The sequence below is a fragment of the Lagopus muta genome, chromosome 14 (assembly GCF_023343835.1).
Source record: "Lagopus muta isolate bLagMut1 chromosome 14, bLagMut1 primary, whole genome shotgun sequence".
Classification (NCBI taxonomy): Eukaryota; Metazoa; Chordata; class Aves; order Galliformes; family Phasianidae; genus Lagopus; species Lagopus muta.
Genome location: NC_064446.1, coordinates 12,776,371 through 12,796,512, shown reverse-complemented (window position 1 = coordinate 12,796,512; position 20,142 = coordinate 12,776,371). Strand labels below are relative to the sequence as shown.

The 20,142-nt window shown below is 60.3% G+C and overlaps 1 protein-coding gene across 2 annotated transcripts; it reads left to right on the top strand.

Annotated features, from left to right (window-relative positions):
- Positions 1-1,688: 1,688 nt before the first annotated feature.
- SYNPO (synaptopodin) lies at positions 1,689-20,136 on the top strand. 2 transcript variants are annotated; one of them, XM_048960390.1, is made up of 4 exons: positions 1,689-1,763; positions 7,870-8,325; positions 14,366-16,710; positions 18,223-20,136. In XM_048960390.1, exons 2-4 carry the CDS (start codon positions 8,091-8,093, stop codon positions 18,943-18,945), a joined length of 3,303 nt encoding a protein of 1,100 aa, XP_048816347.1. In that variant the 5' UTR covers positions 1,689-1,763; positions 7,870-8,090; the 3' UTR covers positions 18,946-20,136. The 2 variants fall into 2 exon arrangements, with proteins under 2 accessions (XP_048816347.1, XP_048816346.1); XM_048960389.1 differs by lacking the exon at positions 1,689-1,763 and adding an exon at positions 4,830-4,908.
- The last annotated feature ends 6 nt before the right edge of the window (positions 20,137-20,142 follow it).

Genomic DNA, 20,142 nt, shown 5'->3' with positions numbered 1-20,142 from the left:
CCCTGTTCCCATCCAACCCAGGACTGTGCACCTCCCCCCCCCCCAGTCAGCTGCCACAGGTGGTACCAGCTGCTGCTTAGTGTTCATTGCTTAATTAACAGGATCAGGTGGGATGGGGACTCAGACTCTGTGCTGAGAGTAAAGGGACGTGTGCCTATGTGCCTCACGCAGCCCTGCGGTGCAGTCAGGAGGAAGGCTCCCACTGCCCCGTCCCCTCGCCCCAGCCCTTGGCACTGATGATGTTTTCCAGCTCCCGTGTCTGCAGAAAATGTGCAAACGAAGTGAAATCCAGACTGGGCGAGGGCCAGGACCTGAGCGGCTGCGGCCAGCCGGGCAATGGCAGGGACACAGGGAGCCCTGGGCTTGGTGCCTCCCCGAGCACCTTGAGCCCGGTGCATCCATCTCCACATCCCAACACACCCCCACGCCTCAGCACATCCCGTGTCCTTCCTGGGCACCGTGTGACGCTCTGCATCCCAGCGCCAGGACTAATGCCGGCGGTGCCGGTCCTGTGCAATGGCACACAGAGCATCCCGGGGCCAAGGACCAGCTCCTGTTTGGCCACAAGCTCAGCACTGTGGGCTCGGGGCTCGCTCACACCCCATAAATAATAGAAGGCACAGAACAGAGCAGCCCCGGGAGAAAGGCATCCCAGCACCATATGGCAGCAGGCGAAATCCAGATGATGCAAATATTTCACACTGCAGCAGGATGGCGAAGGCTCCTACAGCGATAGGACGCACATGGGGCATTGCACTGGGGGCAGCCCCATCCCAAAGCCTGCTTGCACCCAACCATGCCTGGTGCCGGGAGCAGAACGTGTCCCGTCTGCTGTCCCAAGGACCTGCACTGGAGCCGTGTTTGTTTTCAAAGAGTAATTAAAGAAGAGCCTCTCCTTGAACGAGGGCCATGCAAAATATTTCTCCTGCCGTCTCGTGATTCGCAGTGACGTATTTACATTTTCTGATAAAATAAAGCCGAACTCCGGCATCTGAAAAATGTCAGTGTGTTTTTATTATGAGTACATCCACCCCCAGATTATAAAACCTATAGGAAAACCCTCATCCTGTGAGCAAGCACAGGCCTTGCTCGAAAGATGTGTGCTTTGCATTAGGAGTCGTTCACAAATGAATCACATATTTACAGCGCCTCGGACTGTAAATACGAATTGCCCGTGTAAATGTCACAGGCTGAACCAGAAAACCACGCAGGAGTAAAATAGACTTTAAAAAGTCAGATTATAAATGGCAATAAGACGTCCCGACGTGGTTTGCTGTGCAGCCATCCCAGTGTAGAGCGGGAGCTGCAGTGGGCACTGCGTTGCTCAGATCCTATTGCAGCACTGCACCCGCAGCTCCTGGCAGCTACAGCTCCATGGAAAAGGATAAGGGCTGATATGGTTAATAATGCAGAGGGGAGCTCGGAGCATCCCCCTCCCCCCCTCCCGACACCCACAGCTCTTTGCAGGGCGTTGTGGAGCAATAGAGGAGAAAACCCAGCAGGATCCTGGGCTGTGAGGCGGATCCCAGCTGCAGGAGGGCAATGTGAGGCTGTCCCGACAGCGCACATCTGGCTTCAGTTTCCCCATACATACACTGCGGGGGCTCAGCGAGCTGCGGGGCCCCATCCTAATGGGGGGTGGGAGATATCCTCCATCCTCCAGCCCATCTCCAGACACAGCCCAGTCCTGTGACCACCCAGGAGCCCTCACTGCCTCTATCCCTGTGACCCCAGCCCAGAGAGGGGGTCCTGGCTCGGTGCAGGTGAGTTGGCCTCTGTGGGATGGCCGTGGGTGCTGGGGAGGGGACACGGGGTGAGACCTCACTCTGGGTGGGGGGTATTCTTTGGGACCACATGCATCCCATTGATAGAGGATGGGGATGGAGCACCCAGCCTCGCACAGCCCCCACCTGCAGACTCAACACGATTCAGATGCTTTGGAATGAGCCGGAATACATATCTTATGGTAAATTACCAGGACTAATAATTATAAAAATCTGTACTTCTGACCCACCGCCAGGGAAGGCTTTCCAAGCAGCTGGTGGCCACATGAGCACCCCTGGCCGGGATGGGGGCCCCTACAACTCCCAGACTTGGGATCTCCCAACAGAGTGGGGGGAGCTCCGAAGCCCCATGGTGTGACCCCTCACCCTGCTCCCCACGGGGCCATGGATAGGCTGGGCAATGCAAGCAGCCTGCCACACCGACTGCGATCCCCTTCCCCCAACCTTTTCCCCATCTTCTTCGCATGGATTCTGAGAAAAATAGGACGGATCTCAGACCCAGCCGACTGCGGCCGATGACTCAGGGAGCAAACAGCATCCACAGCTTGGCACTGCTCCTGCCCTCAGCGTGCCCTGGGTGCTGCAGTGTGAGCCCACAGGGTCTGGTGCTGCTGGAGCTCAGCTCTGCCCCGTGGCACAGGATGCACGCAGCCCCCAAGGCTGGGCTCTGTGCTGCCCCGCTCTCTGCTACCCGCATCCCCTTCCCATCCTGCTTGGCCAAGCACGGCTCTTGGCTCGCAGCGATCAACAGGAAGCGGGAGATGGATTTCTCACTCACCTCGGGCTTTGCCATAAACACTCTGCGGGGCCGACGGGAGCAGTGCCGTGCCGGTTATCGCTGCTTTGTGCTCCTACTTCCTCCTGGCGCTGGGGCTGAGCCTGACGCCAACCCCTCGCCCCCCATTATTTCCCATTATTGGCCCCAGACATTGCTATTAATCATCCATCTCACCGTCCGTCCCTCATAGATACGCATTGTACCCATGGGTCTCCCCAGGCACCTGGAGATGACAGTGGGGCTGCCCCATCCCTGCACCCCATTGGCTGTGTTTTGGGGTGCTGAGGTCAGGGGGTCCACCAGCCTCATGGGCACTGTTTGCAGAGCTGAACAAAGAGGCTTTCTTCCATCTCCAGCTCAGAGAAAGCTAGGACTGTCTGGAAATGGGGCTGTACCACAGCCCCAGACAACTGTGGGGCTCAGGACAGGACTGGGGACACCGGCACCCTGAACCCTAAGGACCTATGGGTGAGGGGATGCAGGGGGCACACATCCAACCATAGCCATGCCTGGCAGCCCCTCAGCAGGGCCAAATCCTTCCAACAAAAGTCACTTGTGCGAACCAGGGAAACACAGGCGGCTCTGTGCGGCGGCACAGACGTTTCTGGCATGTGCGTCTGTGCATGTTTTGGCACCGAAACGCACATCCTATTTCCACACGCCGGCTGTGCCTGCGTTTCTCTGCAGAGAGGGGGGATGCGGAGATTTGGGACAGGGCCGGAGGGGACGTGGGGCAGTGGTGTAGCACCTCTCACGGGCACAGTGCAGTCCGAGGGGTGGCAGTGCAGAGATAGGGCACGATGGGGGCACAGCTCTGTTGGGAGGGGGGTGGCATGTGGCAGTGCTGTGCGTATGGAGCTCCCACCCAGGACGCCCTTGGGTTGATCCCGCCGGGGCACGGCCCCGTCTCGGCCATTTCCCAGCCCCAGCCCCGCTCTGATTAGAGCTGTTTCACATTCCTCCCAATACCAAAGGGATATTTTATCAGCGAGCATTTTTTTTTTCCTGCAGACTATTTTCTTTTCATGAAAACATGAAATGGTCTGAGAGATAAGGAGCGAATTTATAGCAGTTCACACCGAAGCAGCCAAGACGCTGGCAAGGAAAAATGCCTTTCCCCACTGCCCGCCTCCTCTGCACGGTCCCCACCCGACAGCTTCCTCCCATTCTCTCCCAATTCTTGCAGCTCTCACGGCCGCCCCACTTCCAGCTCTTCCTGCCCAACGCTGGGATTGCAGTGGGGATGCTCGTCAGGCCCATGTGGGTCCATGCAGCTTTGGTCCATGGTAGTGCAGCCTGAATCCATCCCATAGCCTTAGGAAGCATCCCCACGCAAAGTCTGTCCACCGTTAGAAATGAGTCTGAAAGGAGGTTTGGGGAAATCCTTTGGGGCATTTGGGTTGGCGAGCAGTGAGCACGGTCCCTGGGAGGCACAGCCCCTCCATCCCTACCCCAAAAAAGCCCCCTTGTTTGGCTCCTGCCCGGCACACCGGCCCTGCAGAGTTGTGATGCTGAACTCACCCAAACCTGCCATAAATTTTCCCAGCTGCCCCCAGCCCGCCGGCCCCTTACCGCAGCTTTACGAGCTCTGAAGAGCCATAAAGGCCCTTTACTGGCTGCGTTATTTTTTTTTTTTATTTCAAATTAGAGTGTGCCTGGATCAACACTGCACAAAGTACCAATTTACCACGGGCTGGCGTCCCGTGGGCTGACACCTCCTATAGAGGAAGAGGGAGCGATGCGTCACGCCAGGGTCTGCCAACGTCACTCCGATTTATGGGCAAGGGAGTCCATGGAGGGAGATGGAGGGGGAAACAGCACAAGGGCACCCACCAGGGGTGTCTTCCAGCCTTGCTGCTCTTGGGGATGGTTTTGTGCCTTGGGGCGTGAGGTGAGATGGGGCACGAGTCACAGCGCCGCAGGACTGGCTGTCCTCACTGTGTCTCCGAGGCAGGAGGGCAATGGGGGGCTAAGAGGGGTCCCACAGCCCCCCTGTTCTCATCCCTTCTTGCAAGTGTGCCTCTAAAACAGGGAGCTGCAATTAGGTCCCCCCCCCCAGAAGAAGGGATGTGGGGGACAGGGGCCGCCTCCAGCTGTGCTGCGCTCCCTGCTGCCGCCGGCCCTAGAAGCACATAGGTGGTTAATGCCTTCAGCATGTATGAAATATCCCATATGCCGGGAAACAAAAGGGGCTCTGTGCTATTAAAGTTTCATTTCCCCGCTCCCCTCCTCCCACCCCTCTCCCCCCTTTTCTCCCTGCCCTCCGCAGCGGCTGGAGCAGAGCAGGAGAAGAGAACTGAGCTGAGCTGCTGGCTGGGACCGGGTACGGGCACAATGGGGACACAGGTATGGGCACGGTGTGGGGAGCGTGGCCACGGCCCTCGGGTGGGTGGCCACAGGGCTGCAGAGGGGGGGTTGCTTCTTGGAGGGAGAATGGGGATGGTGGGGATGGGGGAAGAGACGAGCGCGGCGAGCCTGGGTGCCGCTGGGCTTTCCCCAAGGGATGGAGGTACCATGGGGTACCAAAGGGTGGGAGGGAAAGAGGTTGGGGGAAGCAGGGAGAGCAGCACTGGGGTGCCTGGAGGCAGCAGAGCCACCCACGGGAGCAGCGGCGTCCCTGTCTCTGTCCCCATCTCCATCCCCATCCCTTTCTCTGTCCCTGTTTTTGTCCCAGTGTCCCTGCCCTTGCCCCCACTCCTGTCCCTATCCCCATCCACAGTCCCCAGGGCTATGCAGGAGCCGTGCAGCATTTGATTGTGTGGCCCCACTGCACCAATCCAGCAGGATCCTGAAGGGGTTAAGAGAGAAAAGCAGAGAAAGAAAACAGAGCACAGGGAGAGCCGGGCTGGGCCAGGGGCTGTCTGAGCTGCTGGGATGTGTCCTCAGCAGCTTCGTTTGGACTGCACAGCAATTTTGCCAGGATGAGGGCTGAGTGCTGAACATGCACTCACACACGTTCTGCTATATGTCTCACACGTGTGGCCCCAGTCCCCAAATGCTCCCAGCTGTGATCCCTGCCACGCACCTCGGTGGCACCTTGATCTCACCTTGGTGGCACAGCACCCAAAATCTCCACCAAACCTGGTGCTTCTTGCTTCCAAATTGCCCCAAGGATGCCCCTGACAGCTGGGGTGGGGCTGTCCTCACCTCCAGGAAGCGTGGGGGACAAAGGGAGGCTGGGATCTGCCCTCACAGGGTCCCCAGGGAAGCAGTATATAGGACAGGCTGCCACCTGCCCAGTGCTGAGCAGGTCCTGCCCTGCCTGCAGTCATAGATAAGGTGCTGTGAATGGCATCATAAGTTCTGATGGCCCTGCTGAGGAGGACAGGGGACAGAGCAACCTGCCCTGGAGCATCCTCCAGCCCTGATGCCCACACTTCCCCATGCAGCCCTAGCAGTGTTTGGGGACGCTGCAGTGGGGTTCTGGGGTGGATGGAATGGTGCTGGCAGCTCCCAGCAGCGAGGGACCGCAGGGAGCCTGGGGTGGTATTGGGTTGCAGCAGAGGTGACAGCAGCCGGGCACAGGGTGGCCCAGGCACAGCTCCAAGTGACAGCCACACCACAGGGACATCTCCGTATCAGTTGTGGAGGCAGCGTTCCCTTAAAGAAATAGGGTCCAATAGGGTCCTGTAGGGGTTTGCCCTTTGGAGACGCATCCCATCCTGGCCTTCCGCTTCACAGGGTCGGTGCCAAAGGATCCCTGAGAAATGCCTCATTACAGCATAAAGCAGCAGGTTTGGGGGCTCTTTGCCTCATGGTTCGTGCCAACAGTGCAGGAATGGTGCAGGAGCCCCTGTCCCAGGGTCCCCAGTGCCAAGAGCTGCAGTGCTGGAGAGGAGAGGCTGCGCTAAGCTGCCCCCATGGGACATTCAGCTGCTGGCACAGGGAAGGTGCAAAAATCCCCCGATGTATGGGTTGCACTCAGTCTATTTTGGAAAGGGAAGGCGCCAATCTTGTGACCGGAGCTGGGGACTGAAAGTCTGGGCAGCGGGGTCCTGTCTGAGTGACAGCGACCCTCTGCGTGACCTGGGGAAACCCGAGAGCCTGCACACCACAGCCCCCCTGCTTACCTCCCTGGGCTCGTTGAGAGATGATGGAAACCGAGTGGAGGGTGGCGATGGGGACATGAGGCAGCATCCCTGGGCAGGGGAGCCCCACTGGGACGCTGCTTCTGCCCACGCGCCTGGGATGGGATGGGAGTAGGATGGGTTCCCTGTGTCCCCCACATCCTCTTGCAGGGTGTGGGGGGGCTCAGAGCTGGGAGGAGGGCTCTCTGCAGTGCTGGCAGCCTCAGTGCCAGCAGCGCCTGCCAAAAATCTGTGTGTGGGAGGTGGAAAGTTAACTTTAGTTTTCCTTTTCGGATGGGGAGGGGTGGCAGGTTGTGAGGAAGGCAGAGGGGGGTGCATGTCAGACCCCATTGAGTGGGAGGGGAGAGAGCAAGAGGTGTTCCTGCCGCCAGATTTAGTGAACATAGGGATATTTCCATGTATTTTTCACTCTTCCCTCCCCCGGCACCACTTGCAGCTCATGCCTTTAGGAGCAGCACAGGCTCCTCTTGCAGGGTCTTGCTGCAGGAGGGGCTTCAAAGCCACACTGCACTCTGAGCAGCTCACCATCCCACAGCCTCTGGGTCCACAGGGCTGGGAGCTGGATGCTCACATCCCACCTGAGCACCCTTTGCTCCAGCACAGCAGCAGTGATGCACAGTGCTCCACAGAGCTCAGGACGGTTCCTGTGAGCATGTGGGGCTCGGTGTGGGTGGTGGGAGCTGCCCAGCTGGGATCCCTCTGCAAATCCACATTGAACAGTGGTGGGAGGAGGGATTTCAGAAGAGAAAAGTGCAGGATGAGATCCTGAGCTCAACATGTGGTGCAGAGCCATCTCTGCTGGCATCACTGAAGTCCAGGCAATGGGGTTGGCTTTGGGTCGTGCAGAACCCTTCTGGACTCAGCGTGCAGGAATTTCCCCACAGTGCTGAGCCGCATCCTGTGCCGCGTGCTGATCCCTGCTCCCAACCCGTACCTTTCCTCTTGGCTGCAGTGCTGTGTGCTCTCATCACTCAGCAGTATTTCTGCTCGGCAGAACAGAGGGAAGTGACTTTGTCGGCGCTTGTCCCAGAGCTGTGAGTCATGCAATGGTTAAACACGGCCCGGCTTTGTGAGCCGGGTGCAGGATGGAGGTGGGAGCTGGGGCTCCTGCCTTGAGCAAGCATCAGCGTGAACCAAACACAGCCCTGGGTTGGAGCAGAGGGGTGAGGTGCCCCATCCTTCACCTGGATTGCTCAGTGTTCCCCTTTCCTTTGCACAGGTCCTCTGTTGGGCTGGAAAAGAGAAAAGCACGCAGAACTCTCCTTGGTGACATTGCTCTGAAGACACGGAGCGAGGGACTGAGGAGTGAGGGCTGTGCCTGCTTCCTCCTCAGATGGAAGGGGACAACTCCAGAGCAGAGCCAGGCCTCAGGCCGTGAGCAGTTGGATCTTTGGAGTCACTGAGCATTGTCCCTGAGAGTGGAGAAAGGAAGCCGGCAGGATGCTGAAGGCACCGCTGCGACAGGAGAGCGACAGCGGGGACATCCCGGACCCTGAGCTCCCCACAGGCAGCACAAACACCGAGCCCGCACCTTCCTCAGATTTCTGTGCCCCCAGTCCTGCCCCACAGCTGCCCCCAACAGCAGCCAGCCTCATGGACGACCCCAGCCAGGAGTGGAGGTTGGTGAAGATCAAGCGCGTCCTCATCGCTCCTTCCAGTGAGCCCAGGAAAGCAAGTAAGGACCTCTTATCCTCCTGTAAAGCAGCTCAGCGTCATGGGGCTGCAGCATCCCCAGCAAACAGTGTGGTTGGGATTCCTCCCATCCAGGGCATTGGGTGCTGTGCTCTGAGGCTTTTTTATTTCTGGATGACCTCAGTGCCCTCAAAAATCAGAGGAATCTGTGCCATTTCTGAGGAGGGGTGGGGAGGAGCAGGTGGGCTCCCACAGTCTCCAAGAGCTGAGCAGGGCATAGGGGTGCCCCAGGGTTGGAGGCAGATCCTGGGGCGCTCTGTGGGATTTGGGCATCTCTCCTCACCCAGAACATGGCACAGCTGTGCTGCGTATAGGAGATGAGTCCGCATGGATGCTCCTGCTATGTGGCTTCGGGCCATCTCTATTTCAGGCCCCCATTTAGATATTAAGCACTTTATTTCAGGCTGGTCGCTCCCTGCGATGCTCCCTGACACTGCTTTGCTCCAGAGCCCTGTTTCACAGCCTGCCTTCCATGGGGACCCAAGCATAGGCACCCAGATGGGGTTACAGCAGCCCCAGGGGGAGATGCTGACTCCCACTCCTCCCTGCAGCCATGGGACCCATCTTTAAATCCTGCTTCCACTGCTCTATTTCCCCCCCACCAGCTGTTATCTCAGCTGCAATGGCAGGTGTGCCACATCCCCCCTGGGAATGAGCCCTCAGGTGATGCTGTGGAGTAGTTTTCCCAAAGCAGCCCCTTTGCCCTGGGGACTCCAAATGGGCTTTCCCAAACCCATCTATCTTGGGGCACCGCTCGCCCTCACACCAGCAGCCCCTGGGAAGGAATGAGAGTTTGGAGGCGGGAACCTCAGCCAAGCTCTTGGCTCAGTGCGGCCGTGCAGCGTCGCATTTCATGGCTGCAGAAGGACTCAGAGTGTTTCCCATTTCTCCCTCTGTTTGGGATGGTGGATCTGCAGTGGGAAAGGTCAGGCCCAGCTCTGTCCGGGCTCAGCATTTTCCTATCCTGAGCAGAGATCCAGCAGTTCTGCTGCCAGCCTGGAATTTAAAGTAACTCAACAGGTTTGCTGGAAAGCGTTTGTCTGCCCCGTTTTCTCCTCCCCTTGAGTGAGATCACTGCCATCCGCTGCCTGCGTGACTGTCAGACTTTCCAGAGCCACTGGGCAGGATGACACTGAGGGTCCCAAGCCCTGGCAACAGCCCTACAATAACGCTGTGGGTCAGTGGTGCCAGGCTGGTTCTGGAGCTGGGGTAAAAGCCAAGCATTAGGGCTACCCTTGCAGTGAGGTATTTGCAAGAGCATCCCCTAGAGGTGTTGGGGATCTGCTCCTTTTCTCCTTATCTGTCGATTTCTGAAGTCGGTGCATTCATCCCTGCCTCGATGCCTGCAGGAATGGCACAGGGAGCGCATCGCTGCTGCACCCACCCTGCAGGGTCAGCAGCCCCATCCAGCCCCATCTCCTGGCTGTAATCCGGCCCAGCGGCCCCAACGGGTTGGCACCTCTCGGGGAGCCCCGGGTAGAGGCACCAGCAGTGAGATGCAGGAGGCAGGACTGGTTTCTCTGTCTGGCGTGCAAATAAACAGAAGGTTTCGCTCCCTGGGGGATGCTGAGCTAGCACCGGGCTCCCTCAAAAACCAGAAAAACACAGAAAAGCAAAGAGCAGCAGGAAGAAAGGAAATTAGAAAGGCAAAAAATAAGGCCAGGAGCTCATCCGGGGGTGCAGACAGAGGGGGAGCGCAGCAGCGTTCAGGGCTCTGCGTGCTGCAGATGGGTCCCAGCGCTGTCACCATCGTGCTGGGGGGCTCAGGATCAGCGTGACCCCACTGTGCTCCTGGCGGGAAGGCAGGGAGGTAAGGAGGTGCTCGGGGCTGGGTTACGGGGTGCTGAGAGATGGGTAAAGGGATGCTCGGGCTGCTCTCGCGGTTGCTCAGGGCAGATCCAGCCGGGCTGCGACGAGCAGGGCAGAGCCGTCGGAGCCGCCCTCACTACCGGGATGGTGGCCCCGTCCCGTCGCATCCCGCGCGGTGCGGTGCGATCCTCTGTACCGGGGCGGTACGGGCACCAGCAGCGGCACCCCCAGCGGCCCCGGCCCGCCCGGCCCCCGCCCGCCGCCCCCCCGGGCCCGCTCCGAGGGCGGAGCCGCTGCAACTTTCCTGCCCGCCGCCTCCTCCCCTGGTGCAGTCGAGCGGCGGCGGCACCGGCACCGGCACCGCGGGTAGGAGCGGGGCTCGGGAGGCCCGGGGGAGACGGAGCCGGGAAGCGGGAGGAGAGCGGGGGGCGGCGGGGAGGTCGGCTGGAGGCTGGGCCAGGGAGCGGGGTCATGAGGGTGAAGGGATCGGGGGGGTGTTTGAGAGGGATGCGAGGAGCTGGGGCTGCGGGGAGCCGGGGGTGCCCGGCGCTGCGTGGTGCTGGGGGTGTTCCCTGCTGCGGAGCCGACTGGGGTGCGCTGTGCTGCAGTTGTCTCTATAGAAATGAGTCCCACGCGTGCCCGTGCCTGTGTCCGTGGGTTGGGGCGGATCGCATCTCTCAGTTCTGCATCTCTCCTTTCATGCACTCTCCTCTCCACGGGCAAAGGATACACCAGGGCCACCGCTTTGCCCCGGTCCCCTTCTTGCTCTGCCTTGGGCACGAGCGGTACCCGATGATGTTCCCAGTGGTCCCATACCCAACCCCTTCTCCTCTTTGCCTCCACTGGGAGATGGCAGCCTTATGACTTGCTGCCCCACGCTTGTGGGGTGATTTTAGGTAGAAGTGGGGCAAGTTTGGGTGCTGAGGGCCAGGCACAGCCAAGGCACGGCTGGGAGCCAGGAGCAGCACAGGGCAGCGGGGAGAAACCAGCTCCAAATCCAGCAAAGCCCTCATGGACGGAGCGCAGGGAGAACTTGCAAGCGAATCGAATTTTCTCGCTGTGCCAGATTTTGTTGCTGGCAGAGGAGAGGCCCCGTGCTCTGATCCTGCCTGGCAGCACAGAGCTGCTCCACTGCTCAGCTTGGGGATTCTGGGGTCTGTAGGGCCAGCACTGATGGAAACTTCATGGAGCTTTTATACCAGGAGTGCTGGAAGCTGGGAATGAGGCAGAAAATTGTCGTGTTTTAATCTCTGCATGTCAATTGTTCCTAGCCAGCCAGACTGCCTGCCTGCGCTACCCTTCTTGTTTTCCTGGCAGCAGATTATTTGGGATAACTGAGAGCTGGAGGGAAGAGCAGACTGAAATGTGTGCATTTGTGTGCTCTGCAAAAAGCCCCGCACAGCTGTAGTTCAGGCAGAGGGCCAGCTGGCTTCCCTGCCCCAAACCTGCTCCGTGTCCAAAGCCCTCAGCATTTGGGTGCAAACAGCGGGTTCCCCATCCCCAGCACTGCCTGGGGGCAGCTGGGGGTCTGTGCAAAGGTGGTGGAGTTGAGGTTTGTTATCTTTCTCTTGGCCTTGGATGCCCCTCATCTCTATAGGGCAGGTGCTGGGCATGGGGTGACATCCTCTGTGATGCACCTGAGCATCCTGTGTGAGCCGGGAGTGGGGCTGGGATGCAATTCCCCCATCTCTACCAGGACATCTCATTGTCACACCCAGACCTGCACAGGGACAGCCCCCACCTCACTGTCTTCTGTCATTGCTGTGTAATCCCACGGATGTGTTTCACCCTTCATCCCTGTGCGAAGAGACCCAGTGTTGGCATGGAGAGCTGAGCTGGAAGGAGGACTTTTCCCATCTGGCCAGGAAGGGAGGACTACGAAATGCCTTTCATCACACTCATCACCCTCACTCTGGAGGAGAGAGCAGAGGGAAGGCTGACAGATTGGGAAGAGGCTGTTAAACATCGAGCTTTTGGGCTGTTGCTGGAAATACAGCAAGTGCCTATGTAGGTCAGTAGGTGTACGTAGGTACAGGTCTGTATACGTACAGAGCTACAGGCTGCTCTGGCCAATGTAAAGTGCACTGCACTGATACGATGCTCAAGGTGCCCATGTGGCTGGTTGCACACACAGGATCCCAGTGATGCTGCAGCTCCTTCTGCAGGATCACAGCGCTCAGGGACGTCCCTGCCGTGGGGTCAGAGTGCTGGCGGGGCTGATTCATTGCTCTTGGAAGAGGCTGGGACACTCAGGGGCAGGAGACGTTTCCTTCCCAAACGGCAGCCCGATGGCGAGCGGCGTGGGAAGGAAGGAAGAGCCACTCAGCCCTTGGAGCTGAGCTTTGGCCGGGGCTCCATCAGTGGCCAGAAGCCGGTTCTGTGCAGGACCACTCTGTGAGGTCCCAGTGCTGGTGTGGGGCTCAGCTGGCAGTTAGCCCAAGCCAGGACTTCCCTGGCCAAAGGCCGAGTCATCCCTCCAGCTCTGCGGACACCCCCACAGCCCCCCGGTGGCTATTAAAAGGCAGTAGCAAGAAGGAGAGGCTCCACAACAGCTCTGCTGAGATCTCTGCTTCATAGGCGGCCCTGGCCTCCAAGGATGCTTGGGTCGGAGCGTGAAATGAGCAGACATCTGGAGCCTGCGGCTTGTTTCCCAACAGCTCCTCAGCCCCGTTTCCCCACTTCTGTACGGTGAGGGCGAGTGGAGGAGCGGGAGCCGTGGGGCTGGCGGCCCTCCAGGCAGCCCGGCCACAGGAAGCCGCTTCCCCGCTCTGTGCCGCCGCCAAAGCAAATAGAAATGTCGCATTCAACAATGCCGGCTGCGGACGGGGAGAGCTGGAACGCCCGCTGCGGATGGGCTCGTCGCTTCCAGGAGGGTTTGCAATGGTATTTCTGCCTTTTTCTCCTCTTGGCACAACTAAATCCCACTGCTAGGCCGCCCTAAAGCTTGGCGCGTCCATCCTTCTCCTCTCCGGATGGTTCCTCCAGGCCGGCCGAGAGATGAGCGGGTCAAATGGCTGCAAACATCCTACAGATGTGACTACAAGGGATGGGCGGATGGATGGAGGGTGATGGGGAGGGGATGCCCAGCTCGCAGCAGCTTTCTCACCCCACCATGAGCTCTCTGCAAGGATTTGGCTTAGTCATTCATCCTTTCCTTCGCTGGTAGGCTGAACCATCGCTTAAAATATCCTGGAAGGCTCCCAAGCAGCACAGAAGGCAAGAAAATGAAAAACACATGAAGGGAAGGGGAGTGGACGCTGCCTGCGCCCAGAGGAGCTGGGATCGGCCACCCACCTCTGTCCGGGTGTGGATGGGGCCCTCGTGGCAGCGTTCCTGGGCACGATGCGTGGACCCCGTCGTGAGGAAGGGCGCTGGGGGCTGTTTGGTGGCACTGCCCTTCCCAGTGGCCATGGGCGTTTCAGGGCACGCTCATAGGAAATGGCTCACCCCGAGAAAATGCGTTCCCGGCAGCTCCACATCCTCTCGGTGTTTGGGAAGGGCTTTGGCCCTGACCTTTTGGCCAGAGCTGGAGGAGCCCGGCGGCTCTCGGAAGACTTTCAGCGCAGTTAGCAGACGCGCGGCCGGCCGCTTTTAGCACTTTTATAGGCTCCGAAGGAATGGGGCTGGCGCGTTGCTGCGGGCTGCGTGTCGGGTCGGGATCCTGCCCAGCTCCTGTCGGCTGCTGCCATCTCGTGTTGCTGCACACGTACTTGCCGGGTTCACACGCACCGGTCCTATGGCAAAGTGATGAGGCTGGGTTCGCTCTCCTGCGTTTGTGGGGCTGTGCATCATCACGTGGGGAGAGGGCTGGGGGGACGCTTTCCCTGCCCCTGTGTGTGCTTGAGCCACGGGCTGAAATCCTGTGAGCTGCAACCTGAAACCTCCTGAAGCCTTTTGAGAAATTCCTTTCCAATACGGTCACTGGGATCAGCGCGCAGAGCTCAGGGAGATAAACTGTCCTGCGGAGTGAGATGCAGGGACACTCCCCTCTGCCCTGCTGGGTGGGAGGAATGGTCCCATCTGCCTCACGGTGGCTGTCTTCTGGGCTTCAGAGGTTACTCCCAGCAGGAATATGTCTATGCAGCACTAGGCAGCGCACCCAGCTGCAACAAGGCTGGGCTGGAGGGGAGGCATCCCTGGGTTCGGGGTGCTGGGGGCACTCCAAGGAGGGGCTGAGCCCTGCTAACCCCCTGCTCCTCTCTCTCCTCACCCAGGTCTCTCCCGCAGCTCCAGCCTCTCTGAGAAGGAGCTGAAAGAGGCAAAAGCGCGGAGCCGCAGGATCGTGGCACAGCTCACCACGGCACCCAGCCCCAGCTCCAAGGGCGTGCTGCTCTTCCACCGCCGCAGGCAGCGCATCGACGGGCTCACTGGGACTGGCACAGGGCATGGCACGGGGCTGCCGCTGAGCCTGGGGACACAGCGAGGGGACATGGAGACGGGCGAGGGGCACGGCAGCCAGGGGACGCTGGGGGAGAAGGAGGACGTGGCATCTCACCGGGAGTCCCCTACTGAGGCTCAGCAAGTCCCACTGAGTATCTACCTGAAGGAGAACATGGCACTGGCTGCTGCCAATGGTGTGCACAAGGAGAAGGTGGAGAGTGAAGTGGGAGGGGTCCAGGGGACACAGGACAGCTTGGGGACAAGAGTAGTCACTCCTGCCCCACCAGAGAGTGTGTGCATTCCTAAGCAGAAGAATGGTGAGGTGCCCAGTCCGCCTGTAGTGACAGCCAATGCACCCATGGGGACGGCCAGCATGGCCATGGGGACAGCCGGCACACCTCTGGGGACAGACAGTGTATCCATGGGGACAGCCACCATGCCTGTGGTGACAGCCAACATGACTGTGAGGAGAGCCAGCACGCCCATAGGGATGGCTAGTACACCTGTGGTGACAGCTAGTGCACCCATGGTGACAGCCAGCGTACCTACTGGTGTGGCAGTGGCCAACACAGCCGTGGTGACAGCCAGTACACCCATGGTGTCAGCCAACATAACCACAGGGACACCCAGCGTCCCCATGGTGACAGCCAGTACTCCCACTGGGACAGCCAGCATGCCCATAGGGACAGCCAGCACCCATATAGTGACAGCCAGCGTGCCAATGGGGACAGCCAGCACACCCATGGTGGCAGCCAACATACCGATGAGGATGGCCGAGGCAGCCACAGGAATGGCCAATGCACCCATGGGGACAGCAAGTCCACCTGTAGTGACATCCAGTGCACCGGTGGTGACACCCAACATACCCACAGTGACAGCCAGCACACCCCCAGGGACGGCTCCCCCAGCCACGCGGGCACAGAGCGGGGCTCAGGGCAGGCAGTACTACGAGGTCCAACTCACCCTGGCCAAACCCAAACCGGTGAAGAACCGCACGGCGCGGCCGTTTGGCACCCAGACACCCCCTGGGCTGAGCCAGCCTCCGGAGCGAGACCCTGGTGCTGAGCCCCCACCACCCACCTATGCAGAGACGCTGGGCAGCCCACCCCCGCTCAGCAGGGTCCGCTCGCCCCCCACCTACTCGACCCTGTACCCCCCTGGGGAGCAGAAGGCGCTGCCAGGCCCCGGTTATGGGCTGGCGGCAGTGGTCCCCTTGCCCAAAACGGGCATCCTGGAGGAGTCGGCGGCACGTAGAGGCCACAAGAAGTCCATGTTCACCTTTGTTGAGAAGCCCAAGTTGGGCCCCAACCCCGACCTGCTGGATTTGGTGCAGAGCGCAGACATCAGGAAGAAGCAGAAGGAGCATGGGGATCCCGGTGCTGAGGATGAGCCCTTTGCTTTGGGGGCTGAAGCTGCCAACTTTGTCCCCACCAGCGCATCCAGGCCTGTGCAGGCCCTCCCGGTGCCCAATGATGCCCCAGCATGGTCCTCCTGCCTCAAGTCCCCCATGGTGAAGCCGAAGCCGAAGCCACAGCCCAGCCACAACCTGAGCGAGGCCAGAGGGAAGGGGGCTGAGCTCTTTGCCCGCCGGCAGTCCCGCATGGAGAAGTTCATCATCGAGGCTCCCTCCCGGCCCGAGCTGCCACGCTCCCCATCGCCCACCATGTCGCTGCCTCCCTCCTGGAAGTACGATGCCAACGCTTGCCTGTCACCCATGGTCTCCAGACACCCCCCCAGGAGTCCCTCCCAGCCCTCCAAAACCCCCCCTGCCTCTCTCTACGGCAACAACCCGATGGAGAACGAAGTGGAGCTCTCCAAGCACCAGCCCTACCAGCTCCAGCCTTCGCTCTTCATCCTCTCCCCGTCCAAAGCTCCAGCGAGGTCCATGCCACCACCCAGACCCTCACCTCCCAGCTCTTACTCCTACCCACAGCACACCTCCTGCCCCACCTCCCCGCTGCCTCCGTCCCCCATTTGGCAACCTCCCACCACACACGGGGCCGCTTCCAGCCTTTTCCCCAGCAGCACCGGTGCTGTGCCCATGCCTCACGGTGCCGGAGGCGGTGGTGCAGAGCTGCTGCTGGCATCGCCGTGCCATGGGCGCTCCCCTCGAGCCAAGGGTGGCTTCCAGGCGCCTCGACCCTCCTACTCCACCAGGAACGCAGGGATCGAGCCACAGGTGTGGAAGCCTTCTTTTTACTACAAGTAGAGAGCGAATGCGGGCAGATGTTGGGCTCCCCTCCAGCTGGCCAAACCCTCGAGCATTGCCCAGGGGGGGGGGTTGCAGAAAGCCAAACCGACCTGTGAAAGGGGGGCAAAAAATTGAAAGACAAAATGAAGTAGCGCAGTGGCTCCCAGAGCCCAACCCTAGGGCAGTGCTATGGGGTGAGGACGCGATGCTGAGCCCCAATGGGGCAATGGGAGCTGTGTGTCTGTGCCGAATGGGGCCGAGTCTGCAAAGCAAAATGCATGGACAGGAGCACGGCTGACCCGCAGCACCTCCGTGGCTTTCTCTCTTCTCTTGCCTGGAAACTTTACGGAGCACTCTGGCTCTGCCTCGATCCTTTTCTCACCTTCTGCACTTCCAGATCTCCAAACCAAAGCGTGGCCAAGGGGACATTCTGCCCTCCCACCGCACTGTGCCTGCTCCTGTCTCTTCTGCTGCACCTTTGAGATCTGTCTCTATTTGCTCCCACACCACAGAGAGAAGCCTCTTCCCCACCATGCAGGTGGCACTGGGGTTACGCTGTGGTCCCTGTACATCCCAGTGCTCCCTCATCTCCCTCCAGTCCAGAGGGGTGATTTGTTGCTTAGACTGATGCTGCTGTGTTGTGCCAGGCTCTCAGCTGCTCTGCCTGATCCAGCCTGGCAGCAGCCAGCTGACAAATGCTGCTGCAGCTGGGCAGCTCAGTGCTGGAGTGGGCTGCTAGCAGGGCTGGCACAGCCAGGAGCTGAGGGACTGCATGGACAGGGCTCAGTGCTGGAGCTTTGGAGGCATCTGCAGGGCCTGACAGCTCAAGCTCTGACCATGGGATGCACCAGCAGACGTGCCCCTTGCCCAGATGCTGGCTTCCTCACATCCTATGGGCACGTGCCAAACCCATCCTGCACAGCAGGAGGATGAGGTTGGGGCAGGGAGGTGCCTGGTGGAGACAGGGAGTACCACGGGTTCTTGCTGCTCTCTGCATTAACAAGTTGCCTTTCAACTGTGCTTTTATTTCTCCTGCATTTTTCCCCCTTCCTCTTTCTCAATACACTCACGTGCACTATCAAACCTGTCTTTTCTCTTTCCTGCTGGCTCAGGAGGAGCTGCGGGGCGGCAAAGCTTGGCACCGGGGGCTCTGGTGAATCAGCACATAGTGAGACCCTGGATCATGCATGGAAACAGATGATCTTTAAGGTCCCTTCCAACCCAAGCCATTCTGTGATTCTGTATTTGGGTAAGAGTGATGGACTGTGGCTTGGCCTCCCTCCGTGGCTCAATAATAGCCCCATCTACATGGGCAGTGGCAGCAGCGCAGGGCAGAGGTGTCCCCGCGTGCCCACACCAATGGAACTTTGCTTCTGTCTCCAAAAAAAGCCCCTTAGGAGGGAACATTAGAGTTGCTCCCCTCTCACCCGTATTCCCCGTCACCGCTGCTAGGTCTCCAAGCAGTGTCGGGGGACACTAACGCACTCTCTGTCCCCGCAGGAAAGGCGGCCGTCCCTCCCCGCCTCGCCCACCTGGACCCCGCGGCTGGCTCGGCACCAGGGCAGCCAGGACGGCTGGGCCAGCCCCGTCTCGGTGCCCGAGCTGGAGCAGGGGCCGCCCCGGTCCCCGCCCTGGAGCGAGCGCTCTCTGTCCCCGCAGCGGCAGGACGCCGAGCCCCGCGCCAGCCGCCAGATGCAAGCGCGGCTCGCCAGGAACATCATCAACGCAGCCCGCAGGAAGAGCTCCTCTCCCAAACCCCTGGGGCCGGAAGGCTCCCGGCCCTTCACCCCCCCGGCCGTGGTTCCCCCCGGTTTGCCGCAGGGGTGCAAAGCCACTGCCCCGCAGCGGGCCCGCAGCGTGCTGGCTGCGCCGGGCAGCCCCTCGCCATCGCACAAATCGCCCCTCACAGAGGGGTCCTGTGCCTCCCCCGGGGTGTCCCGAGCCACCTGGGCAGAGGGCCGCCGGCTTCTGCTGCCACCCAGCCCGGCCGGGTCGTCCCCCACCCCAAAGAGCCCTTTGCCATCGCCGGTGGTGGGCGCACGCTCCCCGGCCAAGCGCTACAGCTCCCGGTCCCCGACGGACTCGGACGTCTCCATCGACTCCGAAGATTCGGGAACCAAGAGCCCGGGCATCCACAGCTTTAACCTGTGTCCGCGGGGCTGGAGCGGGAGCCTGAGGCTGAAAGCGGGGGGGCTACCGTCGGGGGCCCCCTGCACCTCCTAGAGCAGCCCCAGCTACGCACACCGCTTGGGGACGGGGCAGCCCCTGCGGTGCTACCCGTGAGATGGGTGACAACGCCCTCGGTGCTGGTCCCCAGGCACGGAGAGGCTCTGGGCTGGGGGTGCACGGGGTGGCCTCGTCCCTATCAACGTATCTCCGGGGTCAGACACCTCCTGCCTGCCCACAGCCCCGTGGCTCAGAGCTATTTTTACCACCCTAACCTTTCGGGGCAGGACTGCGTGCTCAGCACTGGGCACAGGGCAGCTGGCAGTAGGACCATCCCTGTGCACAGTGCTGGGGGGGCACAGCCCGGCACCCCACGGCTCAGCTTTCTGGGGGTGGCACAGCACGGTTGGGGCATCCTGCCCAGCCCTGCTTGGCAGCCCGGCTGCTTTCAATTGAAACCAGATTTTGGGGGAGGAGAAGTGAATATTTTATCCTCCCCACCTCCAAATCTTCCTCGCTTTTATGTTTTTTTTTTCTTTTTTTACTTTTGATCCCCTCCTGAAGGAATGTCCCCTAAATTCTTCCTTAGTGATAACAAAGATATCCAGAGTTATTTATTGCCATGCCAAGGGGACGATGGACATGTTGCCTCCCACTGCCCGGGCAGAGGGGGCCAACGCCAACCCCTGTCATTGTCCCCATCCCTGTCCCCATGGAGGGACATGGTAGGGACAGAGGGTAGTGCAACGGGGGGAGATGAAGGCATGCAGAAGGCAGAAGTGCAGGTTGCAGAAGGCTGGGAGGAGGTCTGGATGCAAGTGTGAGGGTTTAGGGACAGGTCAGTGTCTACATGGGAGCTTCCCTGCAAGAGGCTGAGCTCCCTGGAGCACAGCAGCAATGGTAAGTGATGGGGAGAGGGGGCAACGGAATGGGCACAGTTATGGGGCAGAGCCTGGGGAGTGAGGCAGGGAGAGCTAAGGAGGCAACTTCAGGGAACCGGGAGGGTGCAGCCCTGGCACCAGCGAGAGCAGCAAAGGAAAAGGGGGGGTGGTACCAGGGCACGGTGCCTCTTAGGGGAGCCCCTGTCCCCCTATCCCTTCCCCTGGGACACACTGTGGTAGCAAGCATCTTTGTCCCCTGGGTTCTGCAGCCACCGCGCCCCGCCTGCGCCACGCACATGTATTGCCAGCTCAGAAATAAACTGCCGCTATCCCACCCGCCTGCCTGCCTGCTTCCGACCGTCCCCAGGTGCCC

Bases quoted from the DNA above. Each gene is read 5' to 3' on its own strand.
- SYNPO (XM_048960390.1), top strand. From the start codon at position 8,091: ATGCTGAAGGCACCGCTGCGACAGGAGAGCGACAGCGGGGACATCCCG. The intron at 8,326-14,365 runs GTAAGGACCTCT...CTCCTCACCCAG, and splicing joins CAGTGAGCCCAGGAAAGCAA to GTCTCTCCCGCAGCTCCAGC. The intron at 16,711-18,222 runs GTGTGGAAGCCT...CTGTCCCCGCAG, and splicing joins ACGCAGGGATCGAGCCACAG to GAAAGGCGGCCGTCCCTCCC.